The sequence below is a fragment of the Lynx canadensis genome, chromosome C1 (genome assembly GCF_007474595.2).
Source record: "Lynx canadensis isolate LIC74 chromosome C1, mLynCan4.pri.v2, whole genome shotgun sequence".
In the NCBI taxonomy this organism is placed as follows: domain Eukaryota; kingdom Metazoa; phylum Chordata; class Mammalia; order Carnivora; family Felidae; genus Lynx; species Lynx canadensis.
The window spans coordinates 182,592,349-182,613,118 of NC_044310.1; the positions used below are offsets into that span (position 1 = coordinate 182,592,349).

The 20,770-nt window shown below is 37.7% G+C and overlaps 1 protein-coding gene across 1 annotated transcript in view; it reads left to right on the forward strand.

Moving 5' to 3' along the window:
- Positions 1–20,770, forward strand: part of CCDC150 (coiled-coil domain containing 150) — a 102,900-nt gene that overhangs the window by 6,979 nt on the left and 75,151 nt on the right. The window contains exons 2-9 of the mRNA XM_030325317.1: positions 545–708; positions 1,934–2,154; positions 3,028–3,206; positions 5,293–5,361; positions 13,936–14,052; positions 14,680–14,809; positions 17,662–17,705; positions 19,240–19,332. Of these exons, the coding sequence (XP_030181177.1) occupies positions 545–708; positions 1,934–2,154; positions 3,028–3,206; positions 5,293–5,361; positions 13,936–14,052; positions 14,680–14,809; positions 17,662–17,705; positions 19,240–19,332 (1,017 nt within the window). The remainder of the gene's footprint in view (positions 1–544; positions 709–1,933; positions 2,155–3,027; positions 3,207–5,292; positions 5,362–13,935; positions 14,053–14,679; positions 14,810–17,661; positions 17,706–19,239; positions 19,333–20,770) is intronic.

Consider the following 20,770-nt stretch of genomic DNA (forward strand, 5'->3'; position numbering starts at 1 on the left):
GACCTGAGCCAAAACCCAAGGGTCAGATGCTTAACTGACTGAGCCACCCAGGTTCCCCAGGTGGGAATGTGTTAAAATGACAGTGGCTGGTAATGAAAGAGTGATAATTCCCTCAGCCAAGTCATAGGTCCTAGTGTGTGTCTAAAAGTAGCAGATAGGATAGACTAGATTATGATGATCGGACTAGTAGTTTGTTACAAAATACTCAACAATCTCAGTGGATGATAACAGCATTAAGTTTATTGCCCATTCACCATGGATGTCACGGACAGGTCATAGCTCTGCTTCATGTCTTCTTCATCTTGGCATAGGAGGCAGGCCCTGTCTGGGTGTTGCCCATCTCATGGAGGGGGAGAAAGAAGGAGATGATGAAAGACAAGTTGGCTCTTAAAGCTTCCACCTGCATTAAATTGACCAAAGCAAAACACATGGCTGTTCCTGAGCTCAACAGGACAGGGATGTATAATTCTCCCATAAGAAGGGGCAGTGACTGTTTTGAACCATAGTAGAACCTACTATACTAATAATGTGATTTTAATCTCAGGTGCATATGGAAACTGCAATGTCCAGACAGGTCCTCTCTCCAACCCACATCAATGCTACAGCTTCTGAAACGTTCACGGTACTTCAACAAAGGATGAGAATAGTTGAGGAACAGACCAGTTCTCTGAGGGATGACCTAATAATGTTGGACTTTGGTGAAAAAAGGTAACACGTGGAAAATGAACTAGATCTCTGTAAGTTGAAGAATTTTGCTTCACTGGTTATTAATAAGGAGTCGAATTACAGATGGTTTGGCTGATGAAATAGGTGTTTATGAACGAATTGAGGAAAAAAACAGTTTCCATTTGAACATTAATTAGAAAATATTTGCAAGATAATTGTTATCGTGTAAGAGGTACTACCACTATTACCCTAAATAAATATTTAAATTGTGCTAATTAGGTGCACAAACTTTGATATCCTGTTCACCTTCAAATCTTGATTGAAAACAAACATGGAATTTTTTGTATAATTAGAAAAAACTTGGTTCTTATTTTTTAAATCAGAAATAGTCTTTGATATTGGTTAAGGTGAACATTTAAACTTGATTCATGCCATTGAAATAGTTTTCATTTTCTTTCCCCAGACTTATTGTAAATTAAAAGAAAGGCTTTAAGTCTTTAAAAACCATTTTTCCCCAATGGCTAAAGAAGATATTGCCATTAGAAGTTGGATTATCAATGGCCTGAAGAATCTGGGTGACTTAGCAGCCAATATCAAATTTATTGGTGTGATTTTCTTTAAGATTACGTACATATTTCCTTTGTGTTTCTCTTGAAAACCTGAAATAATTATAATTGGTATTACAGCAACCAAAAAATGAATAATTCTTCACTTAAAGATTAAATCTGTACAGATGTTGAGTATGTTAGAATAAAGTAGGAATGTTTAGGGGCACCTGGGTGATTCAGTCAGTTAAGTGTCTAACTCTTGATTTTGGCTCAGGTCATGATCTCACAGTTTGTGGGTTCGAGCCCTGTGTGGGCTCTGTGCTGACAGCGCAGAGCCTGGAGCCTGCTTCAGATTGTGTCTCCCTCTCCTTCTCTTTCCCTTCCCTGCTCGCACTCTTTCTCTGTCTCTCAAAAATAAACATTAATTCTTAGTTTATAGATTCAGCATTTATCATGTTTTAGGTATCACATAAAAGTTTACAAAAAATTACATTAAAAGAAACAACCATTATAAAATCAGTGGTCTTTATCCATCTGATAATAGTCTCATCCTCAATACCTAATGGTGCCTTCTATATTTAAATTTGGAGAAGCTAATGGATGCTTGTTAACTAAGGATCTAATTTTCATTCTTGGTAGAATGTTACACTGACCTGATGGTTGGGATTATCATAGTACATTGCATTACATAATATTGTTAAATTGGGATCTTTGTCCAGAGGCCAATTGGAAGCTCCAAAATGTTTAGAAGAGGCTTTGAGCCAGAACATCATTAGTCCTATCCAAAAAGAAGTAATTTGTTCAGGAAAAACGGATATTCTGTGGAAGAACTGTGAGTTTCTGGTAAATCGAATGTGCCGTCTGGAAAGCCTTATCCAGTCTTTGAAGATGAACATCTTTCATCTGCAAACTGAAAAGGATTTGAATCCACAGAAAACAGGTACAGAGAGGAGAGCATCATCAGAAATTTGATCCTATATGGGTGTTTAATGAGTTTTTGATCCTTTTCTTTTCCTGATCTTCTTTCAAATGCTTGATGACCTGTTGTAGACTCTGGGTCTGGAGTTCTCTCTTGTTCAGCAAGAAAGCGGTATGCAGGATTAAAAATGCGAGAGAGGCTAATGTCCAGGAGGGAACAAGAGCCCTGAGTAAGGGTCCTTTTGCAGTTTTTATTAGGATCAGAAGGCTTACAAGCTTGATGGGCGTGCAGAGAGACGATGAAACTGTGAACATTATCTTACGGGCATGGGGAGAAGGGAATTTTGGAGATTTGTGGTGTTAGGGGTTTGGGTCAATACAAAACAAAATCCTGGTGCTGGGTGGAAAGTCTGTGGGGCAGACATGAGGCCCCACCTCTGTTTGCCTAAAGTGGCCTGGGGGACAAGAAGTGCAGAGCATGCTACCTCAGGGCCAACAAGGCACCTTTCTTTTGCTAATTAGCTGCGCTCTGAGCAACTTTGCCCTGCTGTGGCCTATAGCCCTATTTACCTTTTTACCTAATTTGGTCCTTCCTTCAGGTGAAAGCAGCTTTCTGCTATTGTACTAAGTTGGCGGGCATTTCTGCCTGAATACCTAATCTTGTTTACCTCATCTTGGATGTTTTCCACCTGAGATTTCCTTATTCCTATACCTTTATCCTATACTGGGGGCCTTTGCCCCAATTACCTAACCTTATTTACCTAATCTTGTTTACCCAAACTTGGGTGTGTACATCCTATGGCTTTCTAATTCTTTATGCCTTGTTAACCCATGTGCAAGCTCAGGGAATTCCTAAGCTTATACCCCACAATGACCCTTCTCTGCTGTTGGGTAGCTCTTCTGAAGGATCAACTGAACGCAATACAGGAGAAGCATACCAAGGACCTGAAGCTGTTGCATCTTGAGGTGATGAATTTGCGCCAGCAACTAAGAGATGTAAAAGAGGAAGAAGACAAGGCACAAGAAGAAGTGCAAAGGTTGACTGCTACCCTGGAGGTTGCCTCAGAGACCAAGGTTTGAATCCAGATTTCTGAAATACAGAAATACAGATTCACTATTATCTGTTAACTGGAGGAGGCAACAGATCCATAAAATTGAGTTAAAAATAGGTGATGTGAGGATTCTTGACATTTCAAAGTTATCTACATTGATAACGTAAACCATTGTGTGCCATCAGTAATGTAATATTTATAGAGCCCTTACCCTATACACATGAAAGTGAAAGTCCAGAGATAGAAGTAGTGTCTCTGCTCTTCAAAGAGCTTACATGCTAGGTGGGAGAACAAAGGATAATGTGAAGTACTAAATAGAGAAAGAATAAGGGCATGGGAAATGATAAAGGGCAGTGTGGGACAATCAGTGGATATTGAAGAGTAAGTGTTTCACGTTCAGGGGGTTTGAGAGGGTGAGTGTGCCCTATGTAGAGAAGGGGAAACTTCAAGAAAGAGATAAGACATGAGCTGAACCTTTAGAAGCTAAGATAGAGAGGTGAGGACATTTCAAGGAGTACATACTGAGGCAGGAAAGCATATAGAGTAGGATAATAAACTAACAATTTTGTTTAACCTCCTAGGGCTGCGCAGTATCATAGATGGTAAATATGTTATTGTGTTTAATTAAAAAAAAACACACACATGACATAGGATATTATTGTCCCCATTTTAGTAATAAAAGTATTGGGGCCCAGAGAGAATTCATTTTCTCTAAGATCACACTTCCTTGTCTTCTTACTGTTAACCCAGGTTTGAACTTAGATCTTTCCACTGGTACAGTTAGAGGAAATGCACAAACTAGGCTGACAGCAGTGAGGATTTGTTTGGGGCAAATAAATTGGAACTTAGTTAGAGATCACATGGAGGATTTCAAAATCAAGAATAATCAATAGTTGGGCTTGATCCTATGGAGGGTGATTAACATTTTTGATAAGGAAGAAACATATCAAAAACAGGCAAACTAATCTGGCCAGTAGTGTAGAGTTTTGGGAAACCAGTTAGGAGTCCATTGTATGATTTGGGGCATAAGCCTTATTAGGTCTGACTTAAGGTTGTGGCATTTTGAAAAGAAAGATACTGTGAAAGATACTGTGAACAAAGATAACGCTAGAATATGGTGTTGGACAGGAGCGGAGAGTAGGAAAGAAGGCAAAGATGACTGAGGTTTTACATCTTGGATTGTGGTGCCATTAATAGTGATGTAAAAGAGAATAAATAGTGAAAGCTGTGTTTGTTTTTGTTGTTGTTGTTGTCTTATTTATTTTTGAGAGAGAGAGAACACGTGTGTGCAAACAGGAGAGGAGCAGAGAGTGGGGGACAAAGGATCTGAAGCAGGCTCTGCGTGGACAGCAGAGAACCCAATATGGGGCTTGAACTCATGAATTGTGAAATCATGACCTGAGCTGAAGGCAGATGCTTAACCAACTGAGCCACCCAGGCACCCCTGAAAGCTGTGTTTTTGATTCTCAGTTCCTAAGCATGGATAATATTTGAGGCTAGAAGAAATAGAATACTTGAAAAAAAAGCAAAAGGAATATACCCTGTAAGGAAGAGTTCTATCAATTATACCAGGTTCTCTCATTATTGAGTGTTATGTGTAAAGTGAATGCGAAGTTCACTTTAAGAAGTTAATCACTTCTTTGGTCTAAAAGGGAAAATGACGGGGCGCCTGGGTGGCGCAGTCGGTTAAGCGTCCGACTTCAGCCAGGTCACGATCTCGCGGTCCGTGAGTTCGAGCCCCGCGTCGGGCTCTGGGCTGATGGCTCAGAGCCTGGAGCCTGTTTCCGGTTCTGTGTCTCCCTCTCTCTCTGCCCCTCCCCCATTCATGCTCTGTCTCTCTCTGTCCCAAAAATAAATAAAACATTGAAAAAAAAAATTTAAAAAAAAAATAAAAGGGAAAATGAAAGAAGTCATGAATCAAAGTAATCAAATAACCTTCTTTTTAGATATCTCACCATACTTCAGACACAAAATAGGTATTTATAACCATATTCAGAGTAGCATTTATAGGTTATTAGAAAAGAGTCTAGATTTAAACTGATGTGCCTATAGACAGTTCCTTTCTATCATTTCAGATTGTTTAGAACCTTTTCTCCTTGTACTTTTAGAAGAATGCAACCATTATTGAAGAGGAACTGAAGACCACAAAACGTAAAATGAACCTGAGAATTCAAGAGGTAAGATAGAAAAGATGCTAGCGGGTGGAGGGGGCGTTGGAATTACTAAGAGGACGTCAAGAAAGTAGAAAAAATGAAAAACTTTGAAAAAGAAAATGTTACTATGTAGTAGGAAGACTTTTAAAATATACCACGTGAAATTCAAGTGAAATGGCTGCCCTCATTTGACACTAAGAATTCTTTTTGCCTCAATATGGTCATACAACCAGAAATACAATAAGTGCTCTGTGAACTACAAAGGAAATTAGTTACCACATATTCATATGCTAGAGCTAAGTGAACACCTTCATACAAAGACCTTTTAAACTAAAGTATTTAAAACAAAAAGCTTTTAAGAAGCCTGTTCATCTAATTTTACCTTGAAACCTCCATTTCAACCTAAATTTTAGTAGATAACAGATTGGGAATTGTGAAGTAGGTGGCTGCTAAAAGTTGCTGGACTAAAAATTGGCAGCTGAAAACAGTAGAAGAGTCAGGAGAATTAGTAATCCAACATACCCTGGCCTAAAAACCTCAATATTCCCTGACAGAATAATCATTTATGTTAATGCAAATCAAGAGGGTCAAATTATATTTAAAATATTCTATTACATAAAACAGAGAAGTAGATACACTTTTTAGGAAAAATTTCAAGAAAAGTTACTTTTTTATTTTTTTAAATGTTTATTTTGAGAGAGAGAGAGAATGAATGAGTAGGGGAGGGGCAGAGAGAGAGAAAGAGAATCCCAAGCAGGCTCTGTGCAAGCGCGACGTGGGGCTCAATCGTAAGAACCCGCAAGATCATGACCTGAGCTGAAACCAGAAGTCAGACGCTCAACCTACTGAGCCATCCAGGCATCCCTAAAGTTAATTTTTAAGTTATGGATTTTAGTGCTTACAGTGAGAAGTATAGCTATCTGAAAAATTCTCTTATATATATTTTATTTGCTACTAATTATTGATAAAAGCATGATTGTTCATAGTTCAAATGTGTTATGTTTAGCATATTTTTAGTTTTCAGATATTTTAGTAGACTATTTTTTAATGTGATTTTTTTTTTTTTTTAATTTTAGAGAGGGAGAGAGTATGTGCAAGTGGGGGAGATGGGCAGTGGGGGGAGAGAGGAAGAATCTTGAATCTTAAGCCAGCTCCTTACTGAGTGTGGAGCCCGATGCAGGGCTCGATCCCACCACCCCTGGGATCATGACCTGAGCCAAACTCAAGAGTCAGACACTCAACCAGCAGAGCCACCCAGGTGCCCCAGTAGACTTTTTTTTTTTTTTTTAAGAGAAGTTTCACATTTATAGGAAAATCACACAGAAAACAGTTCTCATAAACCTGTTCTTCCCATCTCCACAGTTTCCTCCCTTATTAACGTCTCACATTAGTGTGGTACATTTGTTACATTTGATGAACAAATATTGATAAATCATAATTAGCTAAAGTCCACAATTTATTTTAAATTCACCCTTTGTTGATTACAGAGGATTAAAAACGGCCCCCCTCTCTTCCTGAGCCCCTGGCAACCACTGATCTTCTCACTGTCTGTAGTTTTGCTATAGTTGAAATGATTCCGTGTGTGGTTATTTTGGACTGGCTTCTATCACTTAGCACATGCCTTTAAAGTACCTCCAAGTCTTGTCATGGTGTGATAACTCATTTTATTGCCTAACAATATTCCATTGTATGGATGTACCACAGTTAGTTTATACATTCATCTATTGAAGTACACCTTCGTTGCTTTTAAGTTTTGGCAATTGTGAATAAAGCTACTTGAAACATTCATATGCGTGTTTTTGTGTGGACATGTTATCTACTCATTTGGATAAATACCTAGAGCACAATTGCTGGATTATATGGTAAGCTTTTGTTTACCTTTGTAAGAAACTGCCAACATGTCTTAAAAAATTACTGTACCATTTTGCATTCACACCAACTAGGAATGAGTGCCTGTTGCTCCACATTCTCATCAGCAGGTTGTCAGTGTTTTGAATTTTTGCCATTCTAATATGTATGTGGTGGTATTGGTGTCTTGTTTTAATTATAATTCTCTAATGAAATATGATATTGAGTATCTTTTTTATATGCCTGTTTGCCACCGTATATCTTATTTGGTGAGGTATCTGTTAGATCTTTTGCTTATTTTGTAGTTGGGCTGTTTGTTTTCTTATGTTGAGTTTCAAGAGTTCTTTGTGTATTTTGGGTATTAGTCCTGTATCAAATACATGTTTTGCAATTTTTCTCCCCTTCTGTAGCTTATCTTTTGCAGAGCAGAAGCTTTTAATTTTAATGAAGTCCAACTTAACTTTTTTTTCTTTTGGAGATTATACTCTGGTGTTAAATCTACTAAGTCATCACTGAACCCAACATCGCCAAGATTTTTCTCCTGTGTAATTTTTGGAAGCTGTATAGCTTTTAAATGCTTGTTTGTGTATGTGTGTATGTATTTAGAGAGCAAGTGGCGGGGGTGGGGTGGGGGGCAGAGAGAAGGAGATGCAGAATCCCACACAGGTTCCTTGCTGTCAGCACCGAGCCTGATGTGGGGCTCAAACTCACAAACTGCAAGATCGTGACCTGAGCTAAAACCAAGAATTGCACACTTAACTGACTGAGTCACTGAGGCACCCCACAGAAATCTTATAATTTTGCATTTTACATTTAGATCTGTGATACTGATGGGGTTTTGGAGTGCTGGAGGGGCTCTAATTGTCATAGCCATTAACCCAGGAAATAAATGAGGGAGAAGCCCTCACATCTATTAGGAGGAAGAACAGTAAGAAAAAGTCTATGTCCCTTTTGTTAGGGATGGCCTGTCTTTCTTTCAGAAACCTGAGTTCTATCAGGAGGAGGCCTGTTTAGACATACAGTTTGTCAGGAGGGAGTTTCCTAGTCAAACATGTTTGGGCCAAACACATTCTGCAAGAGACCTTTAGCTCCAGGTCCTGATTTAGAGTCATGAAGGCCTGGACCTAGGGTAACTCCATTTATTTGCCCTATTTCCTGCAGGAGAGATCTGTTAAATCCTACTAAGGCCATGCAATATTACAGGAGATCAGTCCTTTCTTAAATTTTGCAATCCGAATTATTTCCAGTGGGCTAAAAGGGCATCCCAAGGAAGAGTCCTTGAGGACTGTAGAAGAAGTTCCCATGTTCCCAGACAAGTAGGGAAGGACCATTACTAAAAAATCCCCTGACACCTGGGTGGCGTCCCACACATAGGATATGTCAGAGGTTCCTGAGGTGTCAAAGCGACCTGAGGCATCCCTCGAATGAAATCACTATGGCCACAATATTGCCTTGCCACTGAGGGCAATACTCCCCTGGAAGGCCCCATAAAGGGCCCCCAGTGGAAGGGATGCCAGCATCCTTCCACTTCCCTGTTGCATCCTAGGCTACAAATGGGTGCCCGGTGTATGGACCGAAATACCATACCCTGAAGGCTATGCCCTAAAAGGCCGTGCCTTGAAGAACATGCCCTGATTGTCATGCCTTGGTTTACCTGATCTTTGAAGAGCATGCCACAGAAGCTATGTTTTAGTTTCTTGAGGAAAACTGCTGTTTTTAACCCATGGAAAACACTAGAAAAGTTTTACAAGAGGCAATTACCCAATTTTGTAATTTAGGTAGTTAGTAGAGGACATTGACTAAAAACAGTAAAGATAGAAATCCGTCATGCTTTAAGTGACATTCAAACACATACAGTCTTCACAGCCAACTTCCCTAGAAAATGGTCCCTGTTGGGTTTTAATTCATTCGGGTACTGATTTTGGCCACCTCCCAGTGGAGGTCACGTGGCCAGAAGTGGCTAGACCAGAGATGTGGAGGGGATCACATTAGACCAGTGAGGAGGAAACCTCACACGGGAGTCTTAAGATTGGCAGCCATCTAGGTGGCTGTCCTGTGCTCAATACAGACAACTTTGTATAAGGACAGGAATAAGAGAAGGCATCAAGTTTCTGGGTCTCGTTACCATCCCAGCCAGGGTACTAACTTCCAGCCAGAAGGCAGGCTTTCTCCTCCCTATAGTCATGGGCTAGAGGATTGCAGCCTGAGCAATCAACAGCAAAGTGTTCCAGTAAGATGATACTCCTTGAAAAGCCTCTGAAATTAAAGTAAAGGAGGAAAAGAGAAAGTACTCAGCAACTTTGCACTGAAACTCAGAATCCAGATGAAAAGAATCAGCCCTGTGTTCAGGCACCAAATGCTGGGATTTTAGGGTGTTGGGGGTTCAGAGCCAATGGCCAAGAAAGAATTCTTGAAGACGTCTTTGGTGCAAAAAGGTGATTTTATCAAAGCACAGGGACAGGACCTGTGGGCAGAAAGAGCTGCACTGGGGTTGTGCAGAGTGACTGATTTATATATTGTGGAGTCTGGAGGAAGGTAAAGTCCAGAGGAAGTTTCTTAAAGGGATTTCCATATGCTGAAGAGGATTTACAGATTACTGGAGGCCTACCTATTTATTGTCAAGCTAAGGTTATTTTTCCCTGTAGCAAAGCATTATCATTAAGATAGTAGGAAGTTCCTGATGAGGCTATTGATGAGATATTTGTAAACTGATGGAGATTATCAGTTTAACCTTTTGTTTTCTGTCCTTTCCTTTGTTATTGGGCAGCCAGGAGTGCCTGAGGAATGTCACACACCCTGAGATGGGGGGAGAGGGGAAGTTGATTGTGCTAACTTGTGCTTGGCCCTCAGCTTGCCTTATGGTCCCTCATCAATACATTTTGAATTAATGATGTGAAGTTTGTATCTAGATTCTTAGTGTGTGTATGTCCAGTTGTTCCAGCACCATTTGTTTAAAAGATTATCAGTGATTACCATTTATTATTAGTTTTTATTAAGACAGTCTTATTTCTGCTATTTCTGGTATAAGACAATCTTATTTCAAGATAAAATCTTGAGTTTTTATTGAACCCTGTCAAGAACCCATAGGACTGTCCTAGTCAAAATGCATTTTCATATTCGAGCAGAATGGGTTTAATAGCTTGCTAGTGCTGCAGTAACAAAGTAGTACCACGGACTGGGTGGCTTAACAACAGAAATTTCTTAAAATATTTCTGGCGATTTGAAGTCCAAGAGCAAGATGTCAGTAGGTTTTTGGTTTCTCCTGAGGCTTCTCTACTTGACTTGCAGATGGCTGCCTTCTTACTGTGTCCTCAAATGGTCTTTTCTTTGTGCATATACATCCCTGATATCTGTTTATGTGTCCCAATTTCCTTGTCTTAGAAGGACACCGTTCAGGTTGGATTAGGGCCCACCCTAACAGTGTCATTATAGTTTATCACCTCTTTAAAGGCCCTGTCTCTAAATACAGTAACATTTGAGATACTACTGTTAGAGCTTCATTGGAGTAATTTGGAGGAATACAGGTTAGCCCAGATCAGAGGGCTGTATAAAGACAGAATAAATGTGGTATATATCTTCCTAAGAGATAAAATATATAAAATCTAGTTCTGATAAACATAAAGCTAATAGCTTTTAATAATGCTTCAGAAATACCTCAGTAGTATAATTATCAAATAAAGATTTCCTCTAGGGGCCCTTGTGTGGCTTAGTTGGTTAAGCATCCAACTCTTAATTTCAGCTCAGGTCATGATCTCACAGTTCATGAGACTGAGCCGTGTTGGGCTTTGTGCTGACAGCACTGAGTCTGCTTGGGATTCTCTCCCTCTCTCCCTAACTCGTTTTCTTTCCCTCTCTCTCTCACAAATAAATAAGCAAACATTAAGAAAAAAATTTGCTCTACAAAGGACTTAAATTAGATCTTGAGTATATTATACTATATAATTTGATCCAGAACTTAGAAAAATGCAGCAATCTACTGAATGTAACAAAATAATTATAATCTGACAGTATAGTTAGTATCAGATTATTAATATAGCCAAAACCAAAAACTATGGCTCATTCTTACATAAGATTGTAATACTTAACTGATATAGAAGGAATTTCTAAACTTGAAGGGACAGAATTATAAAAAGTAGGATAGATTTGACCACATAAGAATTAAAAATTCTACATTTAAAAAGAGCAAAAGCAAAACTAATAAAACCCAGCAAAACTAGATAGAGTTAATAATCTTACCTTTTAAAGAACTTAAAATTGGCTAAAAAAAGACAAACAATATGAAAAAACAAAAACAGTGGTCAACTAACAGGTCAGAACATGTACAGAGCTTATAACCGTATTAGAACATATTTAACCTCAATAGTAACCAGAGAAATGAAAAACTGTCAAGATGTTATTTTTCATTTATTAAATTAGCAAAGATTTAAGAAAATAATAATACATACTACTGATGGGATTTATTAATGCTATTGATAGGTGGCTAATATCTGAAGGAAAATTATATATCAAATATATCAAAGGTCTAAAAATTATTTATACCTTTAATCTAGTGATTCCTCTTGTAGGAATTTATCCAGAGGAAATAGAAATGCAGTGAAAGATTTATTCACAAGCATGTTTAGCAGAACAATATTTAGAATAGTGAAAAACTGGAAAAACCTAAATGTTTATTAGGGGTATGATTAAGCATATTAATAAAACAACTCCAAAATGGGCTGTCTTATAACAGTTTCATGCCAACACACTTTTCATGTCTTTCAACTGTTTTTAGAAACTTTTTAAACATTATGAAATATGTCATTCATAGAGAAAATACATATAAAATATGTGCAGTTTCGGGAAGGGCTATAAAGTCCTCTTTACTGGGGCTTAAAATAGAATTTCTTTTAAGTCATCTTCACTGGGGCTCAAAAATAGAATTTCTTTTAACTTAACATCACTTCGCAAAAGGAATAGCATTTTGCAAATCCTATTTAAGTTTAAAAGGGTCTCTTTGCAGGGGTGCCTGGTTGACTCAGTCAGTTAAGTCTGACTTCGGCTCAGATCATGATCTCATGGCTCATGGGTTCAAGCCCCATGTCGGTCTCTGTGCTGACAACTCAGAGCCTGGGGCTGCTTCAGATTCCGTGTCTCCCTTTCTGTCACTCTGCCCATCCCTCGCTTGCACTCTGTCTCTCTCTCTGTCTCAAAAATAAATAAGCATTAAAAAAAAAAAAAAAAAGGTTCATCCTGATGGCCAACAGACACATGAAACGATTGATGCTCAACGTCACTCATCATCAGGGAAATACAAATCAAAGCCACACTGAGGTACCACCTCACACCAGTCAGAGTGGCTAAAAATGAACAAATCAGGAGACTATAGATGCTGGCAGGGCTGTGGAGAAACAGGAACCCTCTTGCCCTGTTGGTGGGAATGCAAACTGGTGTAGCCGCTTTGGAAAACAGTGTGGAGGTTCCTCAAAAAACTAAAAATAGAACTACCCTATGACCTAGCAATAGCACTGCTAGGAATTTACCCAAGGGATACAGGACTGCTGATGCATAGGGGCACATGTACCCCAATGTTTATAGCAGTGATTTCAACAGTAGCCAAATTATGGAAAGCCTAAATGTCCATCAACTGATGAATGGATAAAGAAGATGTGGTTTATATATACAATGGAATACTACTTGGCAATGAGAAAGAATGAAATCCTGCCATTAGCAGCAATGTGGATGGAACTGGAGGGTATTATGCTAAGTGAAATAAGTCAGAGAAAGACAAATACCATATGTTTTCACTCATGTGGATCTTGAGAAACTTAACAGAAGACCATGGGGAAAGGGAAGAGGAAAAAAAAAAGTTAGAGAGGGAGGGGGGCAAACCATAAGAGACTCTTAAATACAGAGAGAAAACTGAGGGTTGATGAGGGGGGTGGGGGACAGGGAAAGGTGGGTGATGGGCATTGAGGAGGGCACTTGTTGGGATGAGCACTGGCTGTTGTATGGAAGCCAATTTAACAATAAATTATATTTTTTAAAAAAGGTTCTCTTTACTTCATGATAAAAGAGATTCTTTTGTATCTTTATCTGACTCTTCATTTATTGAGAGAAACAAAGTCAGTATACCCCAATTCTTGAGTGGTAGTTTATCTGCTACTTAAGTTACTTTATTATTTGTTTAGACCTTTAAATTCCAAAACAGAATTGGAACAGCTTTTAGAAGTATGTTTATAATATTATGGGATAAAAAATATATAGATGAAATAATGAAATACAGAAAAATGAGACTTAAAAATGAAAGCCAGGAAATACAGAAAGTACATGTACTAAGGTATGATAATAGTGTTTTTCAGTCTTCTTTTTGGTAATAGTCCATTGTAAGATGTATATTTTATACCATAGCACCATACATAAATAATACAGACATTTCATGAAGCATTACTTACCCTTCCTTACTACATGCTGTGTACTCTGATATTTTTTTCCCTTTTTCAAGTGCTGCTTGCAGCTTACTAATGCGTCTTGACCCACAATTTGGAAAAAAGACTTATACAATGGGAAGACAAGGGCAACAGATTTGACGCCTCATTTCTTAGTAGTTTATCCCTTAGGGGGAAACAAAAGCATGTTCCTGAGTAGTCATAAATGAACAAAGAATGGGAGTAAGATGGCAAAGTGTCTGGTAAACTTTTCTTGGTGACTTTGATCTTTGGCAAACTGCTGTCATGTTCCCTTGGTCTTGCCTAACTGCAACTTTCTCTGTAGCTAAGGAGACAGCTGTCTCAGGAGAAGAACCTCAGGGAATCTCTTGAGAAATCTGGATCAGCTATGCTATTCAAAATACAAGAAATGGAATCAACAGTGGAGGTGGAACGGAAACAGGTAGATTTTTCTCTCCTTATTTGTGTCAAGGAAGTGAAACCAAAAGAGAAAGCTGACATACCTTGAACCCTATGGTTTTGCTAATTTTCTCTAGATTTACTAAATTTTTGCCTGTATTATTCAACATACCTACATGTAATTTAGACTATTCAATTCTAAGTATTGAAGGAAATTAATTAGTAGTTCCAAATTCTAATACCTGTAATTGGATTACATAATCTTTACTATTTTAACCAGTGGCTGTCCTTCATAACAGAATTAATTATGAAAAAGATCCTACTTAAAAAATTTGTAAATGATAATTTATTACTTACACTACCAGTATAGTAGCCACTAGCCACATATGGCTATTTAAATTAGTTAAAATTAATTCAATTCCTCACTCACTCTGGCCACATTTCAAGTTTTCAGCAGTCATTTGTCACTGGTGACTGCTGTGGTGGGAGAATGCATAGAAAGTTGTGCTGGATGGCCCTACTGTGAAACACTGCATCCTGTTGGGATCTTTAACCGTGACCTAGAAACTTTTCCCTCTAGTGATGTTAAGATTTGAAAATGTTCCTTACTGTAAGGTAGTCGGGTAGAAATTTGTACCTTAAAGAAAGGAGTTTTTCTTCTACATTCCAGGTGCAAATTTTGCAGCAAAACTGCATTGCCCTACGCAGTCATATACAGACCACCCAAGAACTACTGGCACAGGAGCAACAGAAAAAAAGAGAGTTGGAGACTACTATCTCACAGCTCAAGTCTAATCTAAGTATGAAAATAGGTGCTAGAAATTACATTTGTTAGTTTTTTTGAGATTTCATGCAAAAACTCTTAAGATCCCAAATTTTTGAAGTGACCGTTACCAATATTTACCACAGACTGAATATAAAAAATTGCTGATTTCCTTTCTGTCTGTGGCACGGGGAGAAAAAAAAGAGTGCTGGTAATAAAATAGAATTTGATCCTCTTAACTGTGAACTATTCTCTATTTAGATTTTTTTTTCAGGTCTATTTAAGTGTTTGTGGACTTAGGAACATTGGGTTTCTAGAAATCTAGATTGACTATTGGATACTAGAATATTAATAAGGAATTAAGGCCTTTGATATTTGCTTATCTACTGATTCTAGCCATTTATCATGTCAGACTCTCCATTTTTCAGGTTACCAGTCTATTGTCCTGAATTTGTAGCAGTGGATGGTTGTAAGTTACCTTAGAGCTTAAAGTCCTCATTTTACAGATGAGTTAACAGAGTCCTTACAGGTGATTGAGCTAGGAAATGGATGAGTCTAGATTTGGTCCCATGTTGTTCAGAATCAAAATTCTTCCAGCCCCTGAGCCCTTACCATATTTACTGTTGTTAATATATAGTTGTAAAGCAATTTTCAGACAGTATCAAATAGATCACAAAGAATTATGGTGCATGGCCCCACATGAATAACACTTCATGGTTTACCTAAGGCTTTCACATAAATGATCGCATGCAACATGCAAAACTATCCATACTTCCCAAAGTTAAAGCGAATAAATGGTGAAGTGAGGCCTGAACCTGTGTCTTCTAACTCTAAACGCAGTGTTCCTGCCAGTGTGCCTTCTGTATCTGGCTGTAATGAGGGTAGGGAATACCAAAAGGGAAATGAAAATTATAAAAAGCATACAGCAAAGAGTAATCATTCAATGTTTTGACCTACTGCTTTTAACAGAAAGTACTCTTTTTCCTAATAGTTGTTAAGTAGTGAATTACTCTGGGGAGCTCTCACTGATAAGGCCCCAAGATAATTTTTTGTCTTCTTGTGACTGGGACTACAAAAATACATATTATATTTTATGGTGCTGCCACATTATCTCATTTGAACCTTACAACCTTGTGAGAAGATAAGAAAATATACTCCATTCTGTAGAAGAATAAAAAGATCTGTATCCAAGGATCCACTGCAAATAGTATAGCTGGAACTAAAACACAGATCTTTCTGTCAGTAATTTTTTAATGTTATCTCTCATTGGATTAATGCTGTAGTTTCGAATTTCGTAAAGAACATATGAAAGACCATTAAAATATAACAATTATACAACAGTAATTAAAAGTAACACGAGGAAAAGAAGCCTGCCTGAGTACCAACCATGTGCTTCTTACTGAATAGTAGACTCCTTACATGCATGCAATTTGATTACTATAAGGTACAAATAGTTAAACTAACTAGATGAGTAAACGGAATGCCTTTGTATATTTGCTGTAATGAATTTAAAAATGTAATTGTTTATTAGCAATAAACATTTATATACACACCCACTAATTAAAGTGCTTAAATTATTCTTCCAAGTAAGATAAACATTCTCCTTTCATTCTTAACTTGATCGAGGAATTATTAGAAGAGATCTTATGGGTATCCTTTTTATCCTTCACATATTTTAAATTAGCATTTACTCTATTTGAAATGAGTCCTGGACTTATTCATTCAAAAAGCATAGTTTTTCTGAGTATATTCTACATAAAATGTGAGTTATATGTTTTGTAATTTTCTGGGTTTAGAATATTTAAGTGAAACAAAACTGATCTTTGTGAATTGTTCATGAAACCAAAACATTGCTCTCAGGGAAGTTTACTTTGGGCTACCAATATATAATGCCAAACTGTTCCTATTTCTGTTTGGTTTTATTATCACTGTATTCTCTCTGGGTGGTTTCACATCTTTCTTTTCCACACAAATCATCTTCCTTCTCCAGATAGTATCTTACTATCAACTCAACATATCTCAAAACACATGTGAATACTTATCTATTGCAGTCATTCTTACTCATTCTGTCCCCTGAACTTGCCCCTTACCCTGTGTTCCCTATTTTGTTGAAGAGTCTGCCTCCCACCCCATTGCTGACATATGGACACTAGCTAATCTCCTTGACTTATCTATTGCCTTTACCCCACCAGGCAGCCACTGAGTCCTGACAGTTCTCCCTGCTTGTTATTTCATGAGTGTGTTTTCCCTCTGCATCTCCATTGCCAATCCCTTAGAGCCAGGTTTCATTGTTTTATACTTTGAGTACTACAACAGCTACTAAACTCCTCTTTTCCTTATGGAGCCTCTGTTAGAATATTCTAACACAGCTTTTGATCCTGTGCCTCTCCAGCTTAAAATCCCTCAGACGCATCATGGAGTAAAATATGACCTCATTTACTATAGCACATGACTGTGGACTATTTTCTTGATAATTTCATTATTTATTTTCCACTCTATTAAAATATAGTAGAAATACTTGCATTCTCCTCATTTCCACAACATATTAAAAAAAAAAAAGGTGGGGCGCCTGGGTGGCGCAGTCGGTTAAGCGTCCGACTTCAGCCAGGTCACGATCTCGCGGTCCGGGAGTTCGAGCCCCGCGTCAGGCTCTGGGCGGATGGCTCGGAGCCTGGAGCCTGTTTCGATTCTGTGTCTCCCTCTCTCTCTGCCCCTCCCCCGTTCATGCTCTGTCTCTCTCTGTCCCAAAAATAAATAAAAACGTTGAGAAAAAAAAAAAATTAAAAAAAAAAAAAAAAAAAAAGGAAAGCTCAGGGAAAAGGTAATGTGTTGATCTCAGTTTAGTTGTAGTAAGTTATTATCGTAGTTATGTGGACTCTTTGTTTTTAGTTTCTAGAGATGACCTCATTTCCAAGTTGGCTGAAGAAAATAAGGTAAGTTTTGAGGTTGTAGAGTTCAGAGGTGATCTTTCCTCTCTTCACTAAGGAGTATCTCCTTACTCGTGTTGGTTTACAGTTCCTTTTTTTTTTTTTTTTAAGTTTTTTTTATTATATTGTGTGTGTGTGTGTGGGGGGGGGGGTGTTGCAGAGAGAGAGGGAGAGAGAGAACCCCAAACAGGCTCCGCACTGTCAGCACGGAGCCTGACAAACCGTGAGATCATGACCTGGGCGGAAATCGAGAGGCAGAGGCTTAACCAGCTGAGCCACCCAAGTACCCCTGGTTTACAGTTCTTCTGATTCTCCTAAAATTTTTATTAAAAAAAAGTTGCAGTATAAATAAGTTGTATATTCAGTCCTGTTGCAAACTGGGTATTAAGAAATCATTTCAGGCAGGTTAATATGGTTTGAAAAAAGATGAATTAGCAAAAATAGTGAGACTTAGCTGCATCTTCTGCTTATTGGCAACTAATTGTTAAAAGGAAAGTTTTTTATAAAATGTAAGAAATACTAGTGATAGTGATGGCTGCACAACAATGTGAATATACTTAATGCCACTGAACTTAACACTTAAATATTTTTAAGTGAACTATACACTTAAAAATGATTAAAATGGTAAATTTTGTTATTTATATTTTACCACAATAAAAAATGAAAAACAGGAAATATTGTAACTTTTATATCTTAATTCATTTCTAAATAAATCTTAATCCTGTTTGGAGTAATTTTTTCTGGGTTCTGTCTCATCCTGTATTATGTGATGTTTAAATCTTGAGATGCTTCTCAAAAGGGAGTGATTCTGTCTTTGTAGGGGGAGGACTTATCCTGCCCCATTTCAGTTACTACCTGTTAGGGAAAGCCCAACCCACAACTCCCATCCCTGCCACCTTTCTCCCTTATTTTATTTTATTTTATTTTATTTTATTTTATTTTATTTTATTATTTGTTTTTTTAATGGAAAAAATTTCTAATGTTTATTATTTTTGAAAGAGAGAGCGAGCGAGCAGGAGAGGGGCAGAGAACCCATGTCAGGGTCTGTGCTGACAGCTCAGAGTCGAGCCTGCTTCGGATTCTGTGTCTCCTCTCTCTCTGCCCCTCCCCTGCTCGCACTCTGTCTCTCTCAAAAAAATATTTAAAATTTTTTTTAATGGAAAATAAAGAAAATCACAAGATCTTACTGCTTAGGGAAAAATATTCACCTTAGCAGAATTTTCTTAAGGATGCTAAGTAAATATTTACATTATGGTTTTAGGCAAATTCTTTCTAGTTTGAAACTCAGTATGAGAACATTTTGTAAACAGCTTTTATAATTTGTTTAAAAAGAAGTTTGGGAGTTGAAGATACCAAGATTTTTAAAAATTCTTTGTAAGACACTTGTCTATATTGATCATTAGAATTTGCACTGGTATATGTGCTGCTGAAGGAAGCACTAGAACCTGAACTCATACTAAAATACAGAACATGTATTTTGGTAGAGATATATGTAATAGTTCTTATGTGTAAAAAAGGAGAGATTACTGTTTTTTCTCAGAATATGCAGATGTCTTTCAACAAGGAACATGAAGAAAATGCATATTTGAGGACTGAAATACTATCCCTTCGTGAAACATCAGAAAAAGCACAGGTAGATCTTATTGTATCTCTAACTTCTAGAGGTTATTTAATTTTGTTCAATTAAGGAATCAAGAACCAAGATTAACCCTAATTATATAAATTCATACCAACACCGTAGGTATAATTAGCATATAACATTGTATTTCTGGTATACAACATAATGATTCAGTGTTTGTGTACATTGAAAAATCATCACCACGATAATTCTAGTTAACATACATCACCACGTGTCGTCACAAAAATTTTTTGCTTATGATGAGGACTTTTAAGATTCACTCTCTTAACTTTCAAATATGTAGTACAGTATTAACGATAGTCACCATGCTATACAGTACATCCCTATGACTCACTTATTATATAACTAGAAGTTTATGCCTTTTGATCTCTATTACCTCTCTCCCATCTCTTACTCTCCCTTGTCTCTGGCAGCCACTTACCTCTTTGTATCTGTGAGCTTGGTATTGTTTTTTGGTGTTTTGCTTTTTGAAGATTCCACATATATTGTAAATGAGATTATATGGTATTTTCTTTCTCTGGCTGACATATTTCACTTAGTATAATGCATTCAAGGTCTCACCATGTTTTTGCAAATAGCAAGAGTAAGTTCTTTTTTTTGTGGCTAAATAAATATCGATATGTATACCACATTTTCTTTATCCATTTATCTGTCGATGGACATTTAGGTTGTTTCCCGATCTTGTCTATTGTAAATAAGGCTGCACTGAACATAGGGGTTCATATATCTTTTTGAGTTAGTGTTTTTTTTTTTCTTGAGATAAATACCCAGAGAGTAATTGCTGGATCCTATGGTAGTTTGATATTTAATTTTTTAAGAAAATTCGGTACTGTAATGCACAGTGGTAGTATCAATTTACATTGCCACCAACAGTGCACAAGGGTTCCTTTTCTCCACATCCTCTCCAATACTTGTTATTTCTTGTCATTTTGGTAATAGCCCTTCTAACAGATGTGAAGTGATATCTTATTGTGGCTTTGATTTGAGTTTCCCTGATGATTAGTGATGTTAACATCTTTTCGTGTACCTGTTGGCTATCTGTATGTCTTTGAAAAATGTCTATTCAGGGGTGCCTGGGTGGCTTAGTTGGTTAAGCATCTGACTCTTGATTTCAGCTCAGGTCATGATTTCAGTGTTTGTGAGATAAAGCCCCTCATCGGGCTCTGTGCAGACAGAATGGAGCCTGCTTGAGATTCTCTCTGTGCCCCTCTCTCTGCCTCTCCCATGCTCTCTTTCTCTCAAAATAAACATTTTTTTTTTAATTTTTTTTTTCAATGTTTATTTATTTTTGGGACAGAGAGAGACAGAGCATGAACGGGGGAGGGGCAGAGAGAGAGGGAGACACAGAATCGGAAACAGGCTCCAGGCTCTGAGCCATCAGCCCAGAGCCCGATGCGGGGCTCGAACTCACGGACCGCGAGATCGTGACCTG